This window comes from Histoplasma capsulatum, genomic scaffold, assembly GCF_000149585.1.
Source record: "Histoplasma capsulatum NAm1 scaffold_1 genomic scaffold, whole genome shotgun sequence".
Lineage (NCBI taxonomy): Eukaryota > Fungi > Ascomycota > Eurotiomycetes > Onygenales > Ajellomycetaceae > Histoplasma > Histoplasma mississippiense.
Window position 1 is genome coordinate 5,028,796 of NW_001813982.1, and position 16,680 is coordinate 5,045,475.

A 16,680-nucleotide genomic window follows, 5' to 3' on the forward strand; every position below is an offset into this window, starting at 1 on the left:
TAGCCGAGCAACAACTAAATAAGATTGGGGAGCACGTGATCTAGGGTAGCCGTAGTATCTGTGGGATGGTTGATCTTCTCATTGTGCGATCGCTAGCTAACTATATATAGGGGTAATCACGTGCGGTGGAGGGCCGCCTGGGCAACTAGTGCCCAACACCCCCCCACGCGCCAACGTGCGTGATGTGTTCCTACGAATCTTCCATGCTAGCTATCTCAACTTGGATCATCCCAAAATCATGCTACATACAGAAATTTAATCATTCTCACTGTTACCAGCGAAAAGTCCTAGTAAATCAATGAAACGCCTAAATGCCACTGTGCCCAGAGGTTTGGTTAATCCGTCTGCTACCATATCCTCAGTGGGAACGTGTTTAATAGAAATAACGCCTTCGTTCAATTGCGTGCGAGAATAGTGGAAGCGAGTGTCGATATGCTTGCTGCGTGCCGTGATCGCGGCAACGGTAGCTAGGTCGATTGAACCTTTGTTATCTGCCCTGATAGGCAAGGGGTCCTTTGCTGTAACGAATCCTAGTTCCATCATCATATTGCGCAACCACGTTGCTTCGCGTACTGCTTCGCTAAGTGCCACGTATTCTGCCTCATTTGAACTTAAAGAAACACAAGGTTGTTTGGACGAACGCCATGAAATTGGTGCACCTGCTAACTTGAATATGAAGCCTGAAGTAGATTTGCGTTCGCCGTTCAACGGTCCTGCCCAATCCGAATCTGTATAACCTATCGGCAGATATGACGCGTTGGGGAATTCATCGATCTCGTTCTTGGGGCCTTCGTATAAGATGCCAAGGTCGCTCGTTCCTTTTAGATATTGTATGACGCGGAGGAGAGCCCTCCACGCCTTAGGTGTAGGCGCAGTATTCTTCTGCGCTAGTAGGGATGCTGCTCGCGCAATATCTGGGCGTAATTTGACTGCCAGATACTGCAAGCACCCTACTCCGTGTTGGTATCGCTTTTTGGTGAACCCTCCTTCTCGTTCTGACACAGGGGTATCGTCTATCTTCAACCCTTCAAGTATTGGTGTAGGGACAGGGACGGCGTCATCTAGGCGGAAATCTTGCACTAAACGATCGATATAGCGTCTCAATGTCAATTTTATAGCACCATCAGGGCGACGTTCAACCTCCATGCCTAAGTATTTTGAAGGTTCTTTTAAATCCTTTATTTCTAATTTATTGGCGAGGGTGTCAACTAGCCAATCGGCATCTGCCGGATCCTCTGCTATAATATGAAGGTCGTCCACGTAGATTGTCATATAAAGGTGATTGCGGGACGTGTGGCGCCATAGAGCAGGGTCGTAGGGGCTAGGTTTGAAGCCATTCTCGCGGAGTAATGCCGTAAGGAAATCGTACCAAATCTTAGCAGCAGGGTCCAATCCGTATAGGGAGCCTCCGACAGCGCAAACCATCGCGTGTGGAGTCCCCACCTCAAATCCGGTAGGTTGCCGCATATAAATCGTTTTACCAAGTCGGCCGTGTAGGTAGGCCATCACTATATCGACCTGGCGCAAGGTCCAACCTCGCTTCGCTGCTATCGCGAACATCATGCGATTAGTAGCGTCATTAACGACGGGCGCGTATGTTTCTTCGCGTGCGCTTTTCTTTAACCAATTACCGCACACTACCCATCGAGATTTTCGTAATATACCATCAGGATCCGCGTTGGGATCCTGGGGGCGATCTTTTTCGACATAAACCCAGCGGCCGGGGGCCACTGGCTCACCAGAAGGGACGTCAGAACGTGGGATCATTGTCCAAGTGTTCCTTCGTTCCAAATCTGCAATCTCGCGTTCCATCGATTTCTGCCAATATTCGCCAACCCCCCCAGGTCTACTAACGGCATCCTTATATCCTTTCGGAACGGAACCGGTGAGGGGAGAAGGAACGTAGGTGGCGAACGCTTTCGCTGGTCTTACCCATTCGGCGTCAGCTAATTCAGGAACGGTAGTATCATCAACAAGATAAGTCGCTGGACTTGCAGGTTCGGGTGTCGTGTGGTTAGTGTCATCCTGCGAGGTTGTAGGTTCCTTTGCAGGGAAAACGACATCACTGGTGACAATTATTTTATCAGTTGTAGGACTCCAGAGGCGGTAGATTGAGTTACCACGGAATCCTATAAGTTTAAAAATTTCTGCCCTAGCGGACAGCTTGTCAGTAGGTTTTTGAGATCCATGAAGGTGCGCGTAAACATCAACACCTAGCTCCCTAAAATGGCGAAGTTGGGGCGGGGCGTTGGTTAGTGCTGAGAATGGGACCGTATAGGGGCATCGCGAAGGTGCTTCGTCGGCGTTGTTGGTAGGCCAGTATTTCTCATTATACAGGGTGGTAGATGTTGGTGTGTTGTTGGTAATTGCAACCACCGTTTCGAGAACGTCTGCCCAGAACTTCTTCGGTATATTCATGCCTAAAAGCACTGCCCTTGCGCGTGTCATTATCGTACGGATTCCTCTCTCAGAAACACCATCTTGGTGGGGAGATTGGGGCGTAGTAGGTTCCCAGATAGTGCCATCTTTGGTCATCATTGTTGTCATCTTGTTAGATCGAAAGACACCATCGATATCAGTCCTAACTAGCGCCGGTGGCGTGAAGCCGAGATTTTTCATGAATTGGACCCAGTGAGCGTAAATTTCGACAGCTTGGTCCTTGGTATGTAAAAAATAGATCCACCTGTAGCGGGTGGCGTCATCGGTGATGAGCATATAATATTTGGTCCCTTGACGAGATTCGATAGGGTAATCGGACATGTCATCCAGCGTACGACCACCGCCAGCAAGGTCGATATGAACACGTTGCATTGCTCGCAACGCTCGTGGCATGGGAGTTTGCGAGAACTTGCGTGTCATGCCTGCTTTGACGCAGCTATCGCAGAAGAAGCCTGTTTTAGATCCTTTGATGCGGATGCCGGATGATGGGTCCTTCGCTAGTGCAATGATCGCGCCAGCGTGGATATGCCCTAGTGTGACGTGCCATTCCATGAGTGTTCTTGTCAGGGGGTTGCGATCGCTAGGTTGATCGTTAGGTTTCCCCGCGATTGTCGACATTGCGTCCCCGTAATTGTAAGATTTGGCCATAAAATGGACGGCCTGGGACGGGTGATGGACGTCTATTTGAGATTCTCGTTCTATTATCTTGTAGACCGATTCTTTGGACGTGCGAACAGCGGTGAAGTTGGCACCGTTCGGGGCCCTTATTGTAAAATAGGAAGGGGTGGTATCTGATAGTTGGTATCTGAAGCCTTGATCTTCTAGCTTCGCAAAGGATAGAAGGTTGACTGTTAGATTGGGGATCCAGTGGACGTAACCCACTGAGATATCCCCCCCTTCTGATTCTAGAAGGATATCACCTATCTCCTCAACCCGTCCTACGCCACCGTCCGCGGTAGTAATTTCTAAATCACCTTCGAACGACTTTGCGCGCACCAACGAGTGCCTTTCACCCGTCATATTGAAGCTTGCGCAGGTGTCGAGATACCAAGGTTTGGATGTTGTAGCGGACGACGTAGATAAAGCAATTGCTGCGTTGGCATTAGGTTGCGATGCAAGGAGATCTGGCGCTCTGGTGCCAGTAGGTTTGTCGTCATCCTTGTCCTTCTTCTTATCCTTTCCCTTCTTTTTGGCACCTTCAGTGTTGTCAGTGCCCTTATTATCCTTATTCTCTTTCCTCCACCACTCGGGCGCTTTGTCAGGGTTCAGATGATAGCAATTAGCCTTTATATGCCCTGGGACCTTGCAGTATCCGCACTTTGCGGTTGCGGCGGAAGTTGTGTTGTCATTATCATTGGTGGCCGCGTTGGCCTTTGGAGCTTTAGGGCGTCCAGTACCCTCTGATTTACTCATCCGGTGAGCAATTTGTTTTGTGAGATCGTTGATATCTAGGTTGACAATCGGACCCTGACCCGTCCCGTAGAACGTATCGAGGCGTGATTTAACATAGGTCCTCTGATAATCTCGGAGGCCGATAATAAAGAAATCATGGAGGTAGTTCTCACCACGGTCCTCCGTTAGTTGTCGCATGCGAGCAGACAGGTATTGATATCGGCGTACGTACGCCAGGTAATCACCGTCCTTGACATGCAAGTGGGTAAATTCTTTAAGGATGTTAATCCTTTCTTCCCCTAGGGATATCGCGTATACTGCGCTTACCTTGTTCCATAGGGCCGCCGCGTTGTCGGGTTGAATGGATCCCATGGTCAAACGGACAGAACCTACTAGGGATTGCAACATGCGACGGAAGAGAAGTTTTGAACGTATCACCCAATATCGCTGATCGAGCGATGATAAACCTTCAGGTGGTTCCTGTTGGTTCTTATTAAGAATATCTGCACCACCGATCACTTCTGCATCTGACAAGAACGCCATCTTCCACGTCTGGTAGTTGGTGCCATCGAACGTGGTGACGGACTTTGTGTTCAACGAGGCCTGCGCTTCCTTCTGGTATTCGCGAGCCAGCATGTTCGGATCTTCTTCTGGTATAGGGTTCGGAGGAGGTGGAGGAGGTGGCGGCGCGCGTGCTGATATCAGTCGCTCGCAGAGTGCAATGAGATCTGCTGCTGCCATGGTCACCATGCCGTTAGGATTCGGCGTAGGTATCGGCATAGGACTGGGCGTGCCATCCTCGGATTCCTCGCGTTCTGGCATCTTGCCAGTATCGCGTGCGGAGCCAGAGGTTGTCATATCTTCCTCTGCCATCGCGTATTCAGTTTGATCACCCTCCGCTTCTGAGCCGGATTCTTGCTCAGTAATAGGGGGGAAGGATTGGGGGACCCTTGATTGCGAACGTAGTGTCTTCTTACGTCCTGATATTGGGGTCGCAGGTAATCGAGAACCACTCATAATCAATCTGACTTAGGGAGGTTCTGAATGAAAATAAATAAATAAGTTTTTGATCCCTTCAAGATAGTAATGAAATCTCTGCAGCAGTCTCGACAGCAATTCCGTCAATTACACCACTTTTATAGGCAAAGAGCTCTCTTTTCAGGGGAATAATGTTTAACTCATCCAATATAACATCAGTCGCAGCGTATTCTAATCAAAACGTCTGTTTTTCTTAAAAATCTGCAATCCGGGCCATAACCTGTGGGATGGTTGATCTTCTCATTGTGCGATCGCTAGCTAACTATATATAGGGGTAATCACGTGCGGTGGAGGGCCGCCTGGGCAACTAGTGCCCAACAGTATCCACCTACAGTTTTAACACTGATTTAATGATTAGTCACTCTTTTAAACAAGCTAATCTCAAATTGGTAATGAGCTAACCCAAATAATTCTTTGATCCCGTGATGTGCAATTATCCTGCGAAGATTGCTCTGAGCACATGACTTGTAATTAAAGTAGTTTAGTGTCATGCTGCTGCAACCGGAGCCATAGAGGGTCTGAGCTCGCTGAGATAAATAGTGCCAGCCTTTCTGCTTCTGAAAGGAGGGAGGATGGATCTGGTTACGTTCGACGTGCTATTTTTCGTCGCCCATGCACACCAGTCGAGGTCGCTTGCTCCACATCACGCATTGGTGCCTAATCGACGGTCAGCAGAAGATGTATTGCGAGGGAATGTAACAATTACTGGGCGCGTCTTCAACCCTAGGATGGATAGCCAAGTAGAAAAACTGCTGGCTCAACTCGAAAAAGAGCGGGCATTACGAGAAATTGCGGAAGCACAGGCGGGAAAGGAAAGAGGACTACGACAAGAAGAGCAGCGACGACACAAAGAAGCAGAGGGCCGTGCTGCGGATTCCGAGTTTACAAATCGAGTTTCTTCCGAGCGCGGCGAGGACTGCCAGCGTGCTCATAGAGAGCTCGGGTTCACGGTGACTTTTTGCCAGGCGGTGATTGGGGGCAAAGGCAAATGCCGCAAAAAGATTCCTTGGACCGAAATACAGCTTTGTTTCGAACACAAAGATTTCGCCTTACCATGCTACATTCTGCGTCTGCCAATCGAACTTCGCCAACAAATTTTCTCATATATTCTTGACAAATATCAGGGTAGCTATTCGAAATTTTACACATATTACGCCTTCCTGAAACTGGCGCGTCTGAATCGTCGGATTTTTCAGGACGCAACTGATGTCCTCTACCGAACTCTTGTATGCAATTTCTTTTTGTCTGGTGAGTATGTGTGCATCTTGGGAAGATATTTCCACCCAATCCAACCTGGTTCCTGGCAGCGGTTTAAACAAATTACCTTTCAACTCGATGTTTCGTGTGATATTTCGGTACAGTATGGGCCAATGGTAAAAAACATTCAGCTCATTGCATCACATCTCCGCGATTTCAACCTCGTCAAACTCCATGTTTATCTCGAGTCGTATTTGTTTTTGAATCAGGGCACATACAGTGCTGGGTTTATCCACCACACGTTACCGTTGTTGGATCCTTTTCGGCAGTTAGGGAGAGTGAGGGAGCCCAGTTTCACGATAGACCGGGTATATGCAGGCGGGTCGGGTGACATTGAACAGTGGTTAAGATCCAGATCAAATGACGCTGAAGTCACAGCCATGGCGATGGAATGGAGAAGAACTTATGAAGAATGGGCTGAAAGCTTGAGACGCGGATACCTTGAGGAAGGGAAACGAAGTGCTTTGGTCCTTCAATTCTAGAAAGTTGACTAAACCGGCCGGGCTTCGACTTTCTTCGGCGCCACGACTTATTGTTCCGCAAGGGCCACGGCTTGAATCGCAGTCTTGTTGATCCTAAAATCTAATAGCGACTTGTAGAGCATGTCAAGTCGATACAGATAGATCATGTTTCACCATTTGTTTTAACTATTGACAAATCACTTCTGCAAGGTCCACCACGCTTCCATAAACCCGTCCTCGTAATGATTGGGACCTAGCGATGTGAGATCCCAGACGGTGACAACAGGTTCTAGTAAGATAGGGATATAGCAAGCTGTGGCAGAAAAATGACTAAATTGTGCCAAGGTCATGTGGTTGATTTTGGCTCCCACTGGGTCGTTATCATTCTCGCTTGCTCTTGGAGAGAGCATGCCTGGATAGAGCTTGTCGTAAAGTACGACGAGAATGCCAAGGCAGAGAGTATTGATCACAGCCGGGTTAAAGATAGTCCATTCCGTTGGGCAGCAATGCGTTCCCCTCGATGCTTTACTAGATTATTATATTATTCCAAGTTCGACTCGCTTGCAACCCGTTTGGATGAAATCGGACAGGATGATGAGGCAGACCTTTAACGAAATATAGAGAAGCACTTTGCGAGCCCTCATCCCAGCCATACCTGTTTGAATATATTCGCGGCTTCGGGAATTTCATGTTCCGTATCATGTGACTCGTTTGTTTACTTTTGCCAAATGACTTATCCCAACAAAGAACAATACTCCAGCGTGCTGCTACCCTTGCACCGAGGACTTCTAAAAATCCTTATTACATTCTAACCCAGAATAAGCCATAGCGAAGTTTTGTAACTCAACATCTTGCCTGCACTGGCCTGGTAGGAACGGCGTCACAGAATGGACAGCCGAGTACAACAGCTACTGGCTGAACTCGAAGAAGAGCGGGCATTACGAGAAGAAGAGCGGGCATTACGAGAAGAAGAACGGGCATTACGAGAAGAAGAACGGGCATTACGAGAAATTGCGGAAGCACAGGCGGAAAAAGAAAGAAGACTACGACAAGAGGAACAGCGACGACGCGAAGAAGCAGAGAGCCTTACTGCAGATTCCCAGCTTACCACATTTCCATCCCACCTCCGCGGCTGCCACGAGCTCTTACTCGCCATCTGCATCGTGACAGACCCGACAAGAACCACTCAGGGTACCGTAACAAAGCCAACCAATCGGAGGGTTCCTTCGCGCATCATAATATGGGACGACTTCTTTGCTAAACAGGAGGCGTTCTGGAGGATCCTCAATGATCATCCTTTATTTCTGACGAAAAAGCAGTTTCCGTCAAAACATCAGCTCGAGTATGTCCTCCAGTTCATCACCCCGATCACTTCGGAATCGGATCTTCGATACTACGAACGAGAGGCGGTAGAGAACCAGGTTCGCAAAATCGTCGATCGGATCACCGAAGACGAAACTCTCAAGGAGGCGTTTGGACTGCGAGGCTCAATCACCTTCGAGAGCCATACAAACCTAGGACGTGCACAGGAAAGCTCGCTGAGCGAAGGGGTGGAGAAATTGTCAATCAACCCAGAGACTGCACCATCGGCCAAAGGTAAGGGCAGAGGTCGAAAGAAAAAGGAGGAGTCCACCGCAGTCACACGAGGGCAAGCGGATCGCTTCTGTATCTACCGGCAGGATGGCGACGAACACATCCCCGCGATCGCGATTGAATATAAGGCACCTCACAAACTCACGCAGGCCGAGATGACCACAGGACTGAGTGAAGAGATCCGACCCGCCCGGGATGTGATCGGCCAGGAGTCCGAGGATGTTACCTTCTGCTGTAGAAGACTCGTTGCCGCGGTCATCACCCAGCTCTTCTCCTACATGGTGCGCAAACGCGTACGATACGGCTACGTCTGCACCGGAGAAGCCTTCATCTTTGTGTACATCCCGGACGATCCGTCTTCAGTTCAGTGTGCGCTTTGCATACCGGATCGGGATGTCAAGGGGACCGACGATGATGATCTCCAGTGGACAGCCGTCGCGCAGGTCCTGGCATTCACCATCAGAGCATTGACCTCGCCACCAGTTCCCCAGCAGTGGAGCGATGCCGCTGATGGGCTTGATGTCTGGCCCGTGGAGTATTCCGACATCCTAGACCAGACTCCACCTGCCGCTCGCCTGAAACATGCCTCCCCATTGTACCGCGGCAGACGCCCTCGCAACCTTTCTCCCTTCAGGATGACGCTGCGATCCGGATGTCGGCCCTCTGAAAACAAACCTCGACCGACAAGCTCCCCCTCGCCGTCTCCTCCCCCATCCCCTTCCCTTACACCGCACTCCGGCCTCCGTGGCCGAACCAGAAGGGGAGGTTCCACTAGGTCAGATGGAAGGTCCACAGGCGTACCGGCACCCGGCAAACCCAGTGATACCAGGCGCATGTCCAATGTCATCCACACACCGGCCATCAAGGACCGCCCATACTGTTCTCAGCAATGTCTTCTTGCGCTCAGGGACGGCAGCCCATTTGATCCCTTCTGCCCCAATTACCAGGACCATCGGAAGGGTCACATGAAGGTGGAAGACTTCCGTTCTCATATCCGGAAACAGCTCGCTAGGGACCGTGGCCCGGATGCCGACTGTCGTCCGCTCTACAAGGCAGGAAGTTGCGGCACACTGCTCAAAGTGAGACTTTCGTCGCATGGGTACACCTTGGTCGCCAAGGCCGTGGAATCCAAGGATAAAGATAAACTCCAGCATGAAAGGAATGTCTACAATCAGCTCCGAGACCTCCAAGGCGAATGCATCCCGGTCTGCCTTGGCGTTGTCAAATTGGAGCCAAAGCGCCCCTATTACCATGAAGAAAAAATCCACACCCATATTTTACTTCTGAGTTGGGCGGGAGAATCGATCGAAAAAGCTGGAACGCTTAGCCCCGCGAATAAACGGTCCACGGTATGCCGTGCCCTCCAAGCCATTCACTCGAGGGGGATTCTCCATGGCGACGCGGAGCCGCGAAATATACTATGGGACCAGGCCTGCGAACGTGTGAGGGTGGTTGATTTTGAACTAGCCACTATACAGCGGCCTCTCTCCGATGTGTCCACCAACGTTGCAAGAAAGAGGAAAGTGATGTCAACTTGTTTCAGCAAAGAGCTTCAACACATCGAGACTGTCTTTGGGATACAAGACTTGAAATGACCGATTCGTCGAACTTGTGATCAATAATTTCCTTTCTTGACATTGTAATCCTCGCGCCTGTACTCCACGTTTTTTTAATTTTTGTTTCACTAATTTCACTACACCTGTAATGAAGTGGAAGGGTATTCCTAGCCTAAGAGAGCTCCTTGCTCGAGCACGCTGTCCAACCTACTCTCCTTATCTCATAAACTTCCTTGTTCAGACACGCTTCAATCTGAGTCTCATCCATGCTGGCTCCTGGTCGCACTGCCAAGACACAAAATTTCTCAATGACATCATTGCACATAATTCTGAAATCTAGGAACAGAAACTGGCTCGCGACCAAAAATGCACAGCCTTTTCGGATCACAACAAACAGAAACATAGCTTCTAGCATCAACATATAAAATAGCGAGCGACAGAGAGTAGCGCCAAGCTTAACAGAAAGTTCGTGGAAAGCTACAAGAGACAATCCGGAAAACATAATAGCGTAGAAACAAACCACATGAATTGGAAAACTAAAAGAGAAAAAGAAAATTTGGGTTAGAAAACCCCCAAAGGAATCCCCCCTCGGCCCGCCTTTAGCAAACCTTGCTGCGTAGCCAGAATTACGTGCACCAAGTGTCGTGCTGTCAGCAATCGGAAGATATGAAATCTGCCCCCTAGATCCTCAGGAGCGTTGTATTTCAGTCATTCCTTCCAAGAACGTTATGATCGCAGGCGTTCATTTGGTACCCTTTGCCGCTTCTGAGAGGGGTCCTCCTGTTGCTGTCCCCGCTTCCGTTTTCTAGGCTTGTTCTGCTCCTGTAGGTGGTGACGAGCATATTTCTCCCCTTACAACTTCTATCCCGGAACATGATTGGAACACTTCAGCATGCACAGGATAACTCAGATGCTGTAAACTAGTAAAGATTCTACGTATTGATAGCGTGAATTCTCTTTGTTTTGTCTTTTAATATAGCATCTTTGACGAAAAGATTGATTTTCTGGAAAGTCATACGAGGTGTACTTTGAGATTGTTGGAATGCCGCAAGGCCCAAAAAGGTTTGAGGCGATGATAGTTGAGCTCTAATTGATACTAAATAGAATTAATGATTGCTCTTGTTCTATCACAGGTGAGAAGAGCGACGGGGTTTCTGCTGAGATGCGAATATCTTGTCGATTTGCGGCGTATGATATATTACGCTTTAAGAATATACATATAGATACCCAGAACCGAGGAGGCTTTTATACTTCTCTCCGGATCTAGGCAAAGAAAGGAGGGGGAAGAGCAAGCAAACAAAGACACAAACAAAGGAACACACCCAAAGAAAGTGCCATACTATGGGCATAGGCATGATAGACCTTTGGGCCGGAATGTGATAGGCGATGTCAATGGAGCTCGTGGGCCGGAATCAAATATGCCAAGCAAGCAAAGATCAAACAAAGGGATCCAAAGCAAACAAGAAGACAATCAAGACAGGCAAAGTACGGAATAAGTCAGAACTGAAATTGATATTGGCATGTTACACAGACAAAGATTCTAATCAATTGATTTTAAAATCTTGGGTCCACCGTCCCTGCGCGATCTCCTTTTCTGCTTGAAACGCATGTGGCCTGTCAGAGTAGTCAGTGAAGGCCGCTCGTCCTTCCACTCTGCATGAAATTCTTTGACCAGCTCCTCGCAGCCCGGGGTCAAATCGCTCCGCGGCTGCCACGTAGACTGCCATGCAACACGGTACTTCAAAATTGGCTTGCCCTTCCGCACGCGGATCCGGGAGTCCAGTATCTTTTTGACCCGCCACTCCTCCTGTGTCGCACCGGCATGGCCAGCTGAGATTTGACGCCGACTCCCTGGATGTGGAGAGACGTCGTCGTGGGGTGCGGCGGCGTGGGGTGCGGCGGCATGGGGTGCGCCGGCGGAAGCGCCCACTTCGTCCATGGTAAGAGGGGGAGGGGTTTCTGCATGTAGTAGAAGATCAGCGGGAAAACGCGGGACGGTAATTGAAGCTGCTGAAAAGCTGACCTGGAATTTCTCGGGGAGTGAATGAGGATCTACCACCATCCGCCACCCCGTCCAGCTCGTCACCATGATCGGTGGGCGCCTCGCGAGCAGGCAGCGGTGGCGGGGAAGTCTGTCCACCTGCAGACTCGCTTGTAGGTTCATCACCGTGGACTATCTCCATCGATCCATCTACCACATCTACCACGATGGGGCCATCTGAAATAGGGCCGAGGCTAGCGGGTCGAAAATACATATCGTGAACGAGTCTCAAGACGGACCTTTACTTCCACCCAACCGGCATGCGCGAAGGCCGGCTTCAGTGGCATTTTCCACAGCCGTATCCGCCTCGACAGGCATGCCAAGGCGTTCGCTGGCAAAACCGCTCAGATTCGATCCGGAGGGGATGGTGGCGCGCTCGTCGGCATTTCTCCCGTCCCCGCCAAGTGGTCGGCTCCCGTCGTCCGACGAGATCTCATCCAAAATTCTGTCAAAGTCATTTTCTGGAGTTTCGGGTGGCTGGGACCGTTGGCCTGCAGGGCGAGAAGAGATGAGAGGTGTATCAGAGGGGAATAGGCGAGGGGGCAAAGGATGTCTGAGCTGCTGTGAGGGACAGAGTAGGGCAGTGAGAGTGTCGGCGGTGGGATTGGGTCTACGTGCTGGGGGTTTGGGGGGTGTGAAGATGGCGGGCAGGTTGGGGCTTCGTGGCTTGGTTGCACTCATGGGATTTGGAGGTTGATAGAATTGGATCTTGTCCATGGTGACTGCGGCCATGGCTTTTCTCTCTGATTTTGGGTTCGGGGAAGCCTTGATTCTCGTTCTGCAATCGGTGCTTTTTGAGAGGGGAAAATCCGGCGCTTTTATAGAGCAACAACTGGAAAAGCTCCTCCATCGGCAGAGCTCCCAAAGTTTACGAAGGTCTCGTGGATACACCCCAGCATTTTCGGAAAACGTCTCACCTCCTCACTTCAACACCGAGAACCACCCGCAAAATAGTAATCGATCGCCATGCAACACACGAATGCAACATCGAGCCAGGGTTCCTCCGGACCACGCCATTGATCAGGCCTGAGCTTAAGGATCATCGAAAGTTCACCATCGAGCACACACCCGGAAACGAGCGAGGCAAGCTGGCGTTATCCAAGAGGATGAACACAGATTGGTCATGGGGGCGTAGAATCGTCGACGAATTAGGTACGGAATAACAGGCACATGCGCTGGCGCCCACGCCCTTGGATCATGCAGGAGGCCCCGTCTCATCATCACACGATCACTGCGCCCCTGATATTCCCTCGCCCCCCTCGGCTGGAAACAGCTCAGCGTCAGGTTTGCCGACATCCCTCACCAATCAACAGAATCGTGGGCCTGGGGACGGAATACCGCGCTTGGATACAAGGATGCACGGCCCAACATTTCAGAGGAGCCAATGCAAGTATCGATACCAGCCGGATGCTCAGCGAAGGGGGCATTTTGCGTCCACACCCCTCCCACGTCAGCTCATAGTGTTCAGTCGCGTTCCTCGTAATCTCGCTACGTCGCAGGGAAGGGGGGCTCGTTGGATCCACGTAATCTCGGGTTTCGCCGGCATGAGGGATTTTTGCCATTGGCCAAGAGCACAACGAGAATGCACCCGCAATTGCAGGAACACGCCTCCCATGTTACATCCCAGTGTCCAGCCGAGTGTCACTACGCCCCTGGCGGGATGTTGGATCCAAGCAACCTCGGGTTTCGCCGACGTGAGGGATTTCTGCCATTGGTCAATAGCATATAGCGCATGTGCCGAAATTGGAGTCCGAATGGAAAAGAGAGCTAGAAGAAGAAATGTGAGGAAATGGGGATGTTATCGCACGAGACTCGGAGAAAAACCCCTTGCAGGGAGACAAAGAGACACAAAGGGAGCGAGGGAAAATATTCAGAGAGTAAAGCCTGTTGTCCTCAAGCAGAGGCGGTGTGTGTGTTGTGTAAATGTAATCTTTAGATTGACGCGGTCCTTCCAAGAAGACAGAAAATAGAGGGAAAGGGGGGCGCTGACGGGGAGCCTAGAAGCGATTTCGTTTGAGGGGAGGGAGTGGGGGAAAGGAGCCGCGAGGGCGAAACGGTTCGGGAAGGAAGCTCGGCAGCAGGCTGTGGGAGGGCGAAAGGGGGGAGCGGCAAGGGGAAAGGGGAGGAGCGAGGCGAGGAGGGAAACAATTTGAGAAGATGGAAGGTGCGTGGTCGAAGAGGGAAGAGGAGCGATCTTATATAGGCTCCCGGAACAGAACGATGATGTAACTCAAAGCGGCGAGCTCGAGGGGCGCCAAACCCGAACGGGCGACGGCAGGGTCGACGCGGCCAATGGGCGGGGTCGACGGCGGCACGCCAGGCCCGTTCGGGAAGCGGCGCGAGGGGGCGAGGGGGCGAGGGCCGGATGCGGCCGCGTACTCACCGTCTGAATGTTTACACTTTAATTAATTGATAATAATACTTTAACAAGCTGTTTTCTGATCTGGAAATGTTTTGATGATGACTGGTTGCTCAGTTGAAATATACATATTTAACTTTAATAGCTCTGCAAAACAATTTATTTATTTTAATGTTATAATAATATAGTTTTCTGATGAAATTATCTTGAAATTAAATATTATACTCTGTATATATAATATAACTGGTTACTGAAGTTTAAGATCTGGTTGTGATGCGTTGTTTATTAAAATATATATATTTTATATGATCTGGTATGATGACAGATATACCTCAATAAAAATTGCAGTTTAATTTATTAATTATAATATCATTTTATAATAAAGGTAAAAGGTTAGTTTGTATTGAAATTTATCAAGATGATGATTAGCTGTTGAAGTTGGAAATCTGATCATAATTAATAACTAGCTGCTGAAGTTGAGAATCTGATTGTAATGAATTGCATGAGAAAAATATATATTTTTTACCATGTATAACTTTCGATTATCATATATTTCTACTGTTATATATGATAGCTGCTGTTTTTAAATTTTTCTGTTAACACTCTTTTTCATGTTCTGTGCTCACTTTCATACCTCTGAGTCAGAGTTAAATCTCAGAAATTCATGCCACCACCAACTGACAGCTCAGTATTATATATATTGTTTTTTAATATGATTTGATTTTTTCTGCAATCTCTCTGCATATATTGTATCTGCAGCTCAGAATTCATTAATTGTTTGTTGATCTACTGCCACATCATCTACCTCATATTCTTGCTTGAACTCTTTACAGAACAGATGCATACGCGAGATGATAATGACTGCATGCTGTTTTTAAATTACATTGAACTTGATCTGAAGATGTGTCTTTACGTTGCATTGAAGCACCATTTACAACCGGCTGCTGTTTCATGATCCATGCTCGAACAGTAAGAGAAATGATGACTGCAGCGTTTTTTAACTATCATTGTCTTCATATACAAGCTGCTGAACTGTCTGTGTGAAAGATAAAATCAATCAAAAATAGTACATCATCAGTTTAATAATTTCTGCTGATAGATAGAAGTGAATAATCTTTATGAAGTTGATCATGCTATAATCTTTGTGATAGATTGTCGCTATGCTCATCAACTCATATTCAATATAAATATTGCAGTGATAGCTCCAGACTGTGTTACTGTGTTGTATGCTGAGCAATTTTATAACCCGCACAAGCTGACTTTCTGTGAAATAAATCATAAAAAACAGCTGTTTAAGAAATTCATTCATTTGCTGTAGATAATTATCTATCACTCCTGTATTTCAGATCATTTGATGATTAGATGACTGTACAGCTACTCATTTTGTTTAGAGTTTATTTGTTGTAAGAACTCAATTCAGCAATCATCATTTTTTATAATTGAAATTCTGCAGTGTTTGAAGAAAGTTTCAGCTATGCTGATTCTTTGTAAAGCTGTCTGTCAATTGAGTCAGTATCAGATATGACACTATCATCTCTCATACTTTCTTTTCATAAATAAAAACAAGTTGTTTAAATTTGTATTGTGTAAACTTCATCTGCATGTGCATGAAGTGCTGAAGCTCTGCTATATTTAAATGCAACTCTTTATAGTTTAAAATCTGCTGATCATTGATTTAATAAATATATTTTAAGTTTTTAATGATGTTTTGCATTTGCTTGTTGAATATTTGCATCTGAATCATTCAATTAAAGAGGACTGTCATTTCTGAAAAAAGGAAGCATTCATACATAACATTCAGTATATCTGCAGAGTGCTTTATTTATTCATTCTAAGTTATTTGAATTGCTTACTCTATCATCAGCATCTGTGCCATCTTTATCAAATCAGAGAGATAGTCTATTTAGTTATATGAGTCTCAGAATATCCACTTCATGACATTCATTTCAAGCACAGTCAGAAAGTCAACCAGCAGACTTTTGAAGAAATCTCTCTTGAGAGAGTAGTTCAGCAGAGTAATGAAAAGATTTAGATAAATTTAATTCAATCTTTTACAAGCTTTCTCATTTATCTGACTCTGTTAGCTGCTTTGATGAAGCAAACCTTTTACAGAGGTCTTCATTAAATCAAAAACTGTCAGCTAAATGATGATGAATTGATGATTAAGCTTCACCGACTCAGACCCCGCGTCTGTGGAAGGTGGACTGATTTAGAAGACAAAGTATCTTAATCACTGCTATATTTATCAATAAATGTAATAGATTGATAATTTAAATTTGATCAGAAGCAGTTATTTTCTTATCTGCAACTGTTGAAGAAACCTGCTGATGCACATCTAGTTAAACATATTTGATTAACCATGATCTTTCAGTTAGAAAAAGGGTATTAAAATGAAAAAGAGAGGGGATAAATAGCAGCAGTTTTGTATATATCTGATCAAACTCATTGATTCATTGCTTTTTAACTGAAGTATATGCTCTCTGAATCAGCCGCTCCATGCTGTCTGTGAAGGCAATCAGTAATGGCTCATGCATGAGATCAGAC

At 47.6% G+C, this 16,680-nt stretch overlaps 3 protein-coding genes across 3 annotated transcripts; 1 reads left to right on the top strand and 2 right to left on the bottom strand.

The window, feature by feature from the left end:
• Positions 1-255: 255 nt before the first annotated feature.
• Positions 256-4,848, bottom strand: HCAG_01419 (predicted protein; the record flags this gene model as incomplete). Its single annotated transcript, XM_001544322.1, has 1 exon — positions 256-4,848. One exon carries the CDS (start codon positions 4,846-4,848, stop codon positions 256-258), a length of 4,593 nt encoding a protein of 1,530 aa, XP_001544372.1.
• A 2,626-nt stretch (positions 4,849-7,474) lies between these two features.
• HCAG_01420 (predicted protein) lies at positions 7,475-9,775 on the top strand (the record flags this gene model as incomplete). The annotated part of the gene is made up of 1 exon (XM_001544323.1): positions 7,475-9,775. The coding sequence occupies one exon, from the start codon at positions 7,475-7,477 to the stop codon at positions 9,773-9,775; it is 2,301 nt and encodes a 766-aa protein (XP_001544373.1).
• A 1,501-nt stretch (positions 9,776-11,276) lies between these two features.
• HCAG_01421 (predicted protein) lies at positions 11,277-12,509 on the bottom strand (the record flags this gene model as incomplete). The annotated part of the gene is made up of 3 exons (XM_001544324.1): positions 11,277-11,695; positions 11,760-11,954; positions 12,017-12,509. The coding sequence occupies 3 exons, from the start codon at positions 12,507-12,509 to the stop codon at positions 11,277-11,279; spliced, it is 1,107 nt and encodes a 368-aa protein (XP_001544374.1).
• Between the last annotated feature and the right edge of the window lie 4,171 nt (positions 12,510-16,680).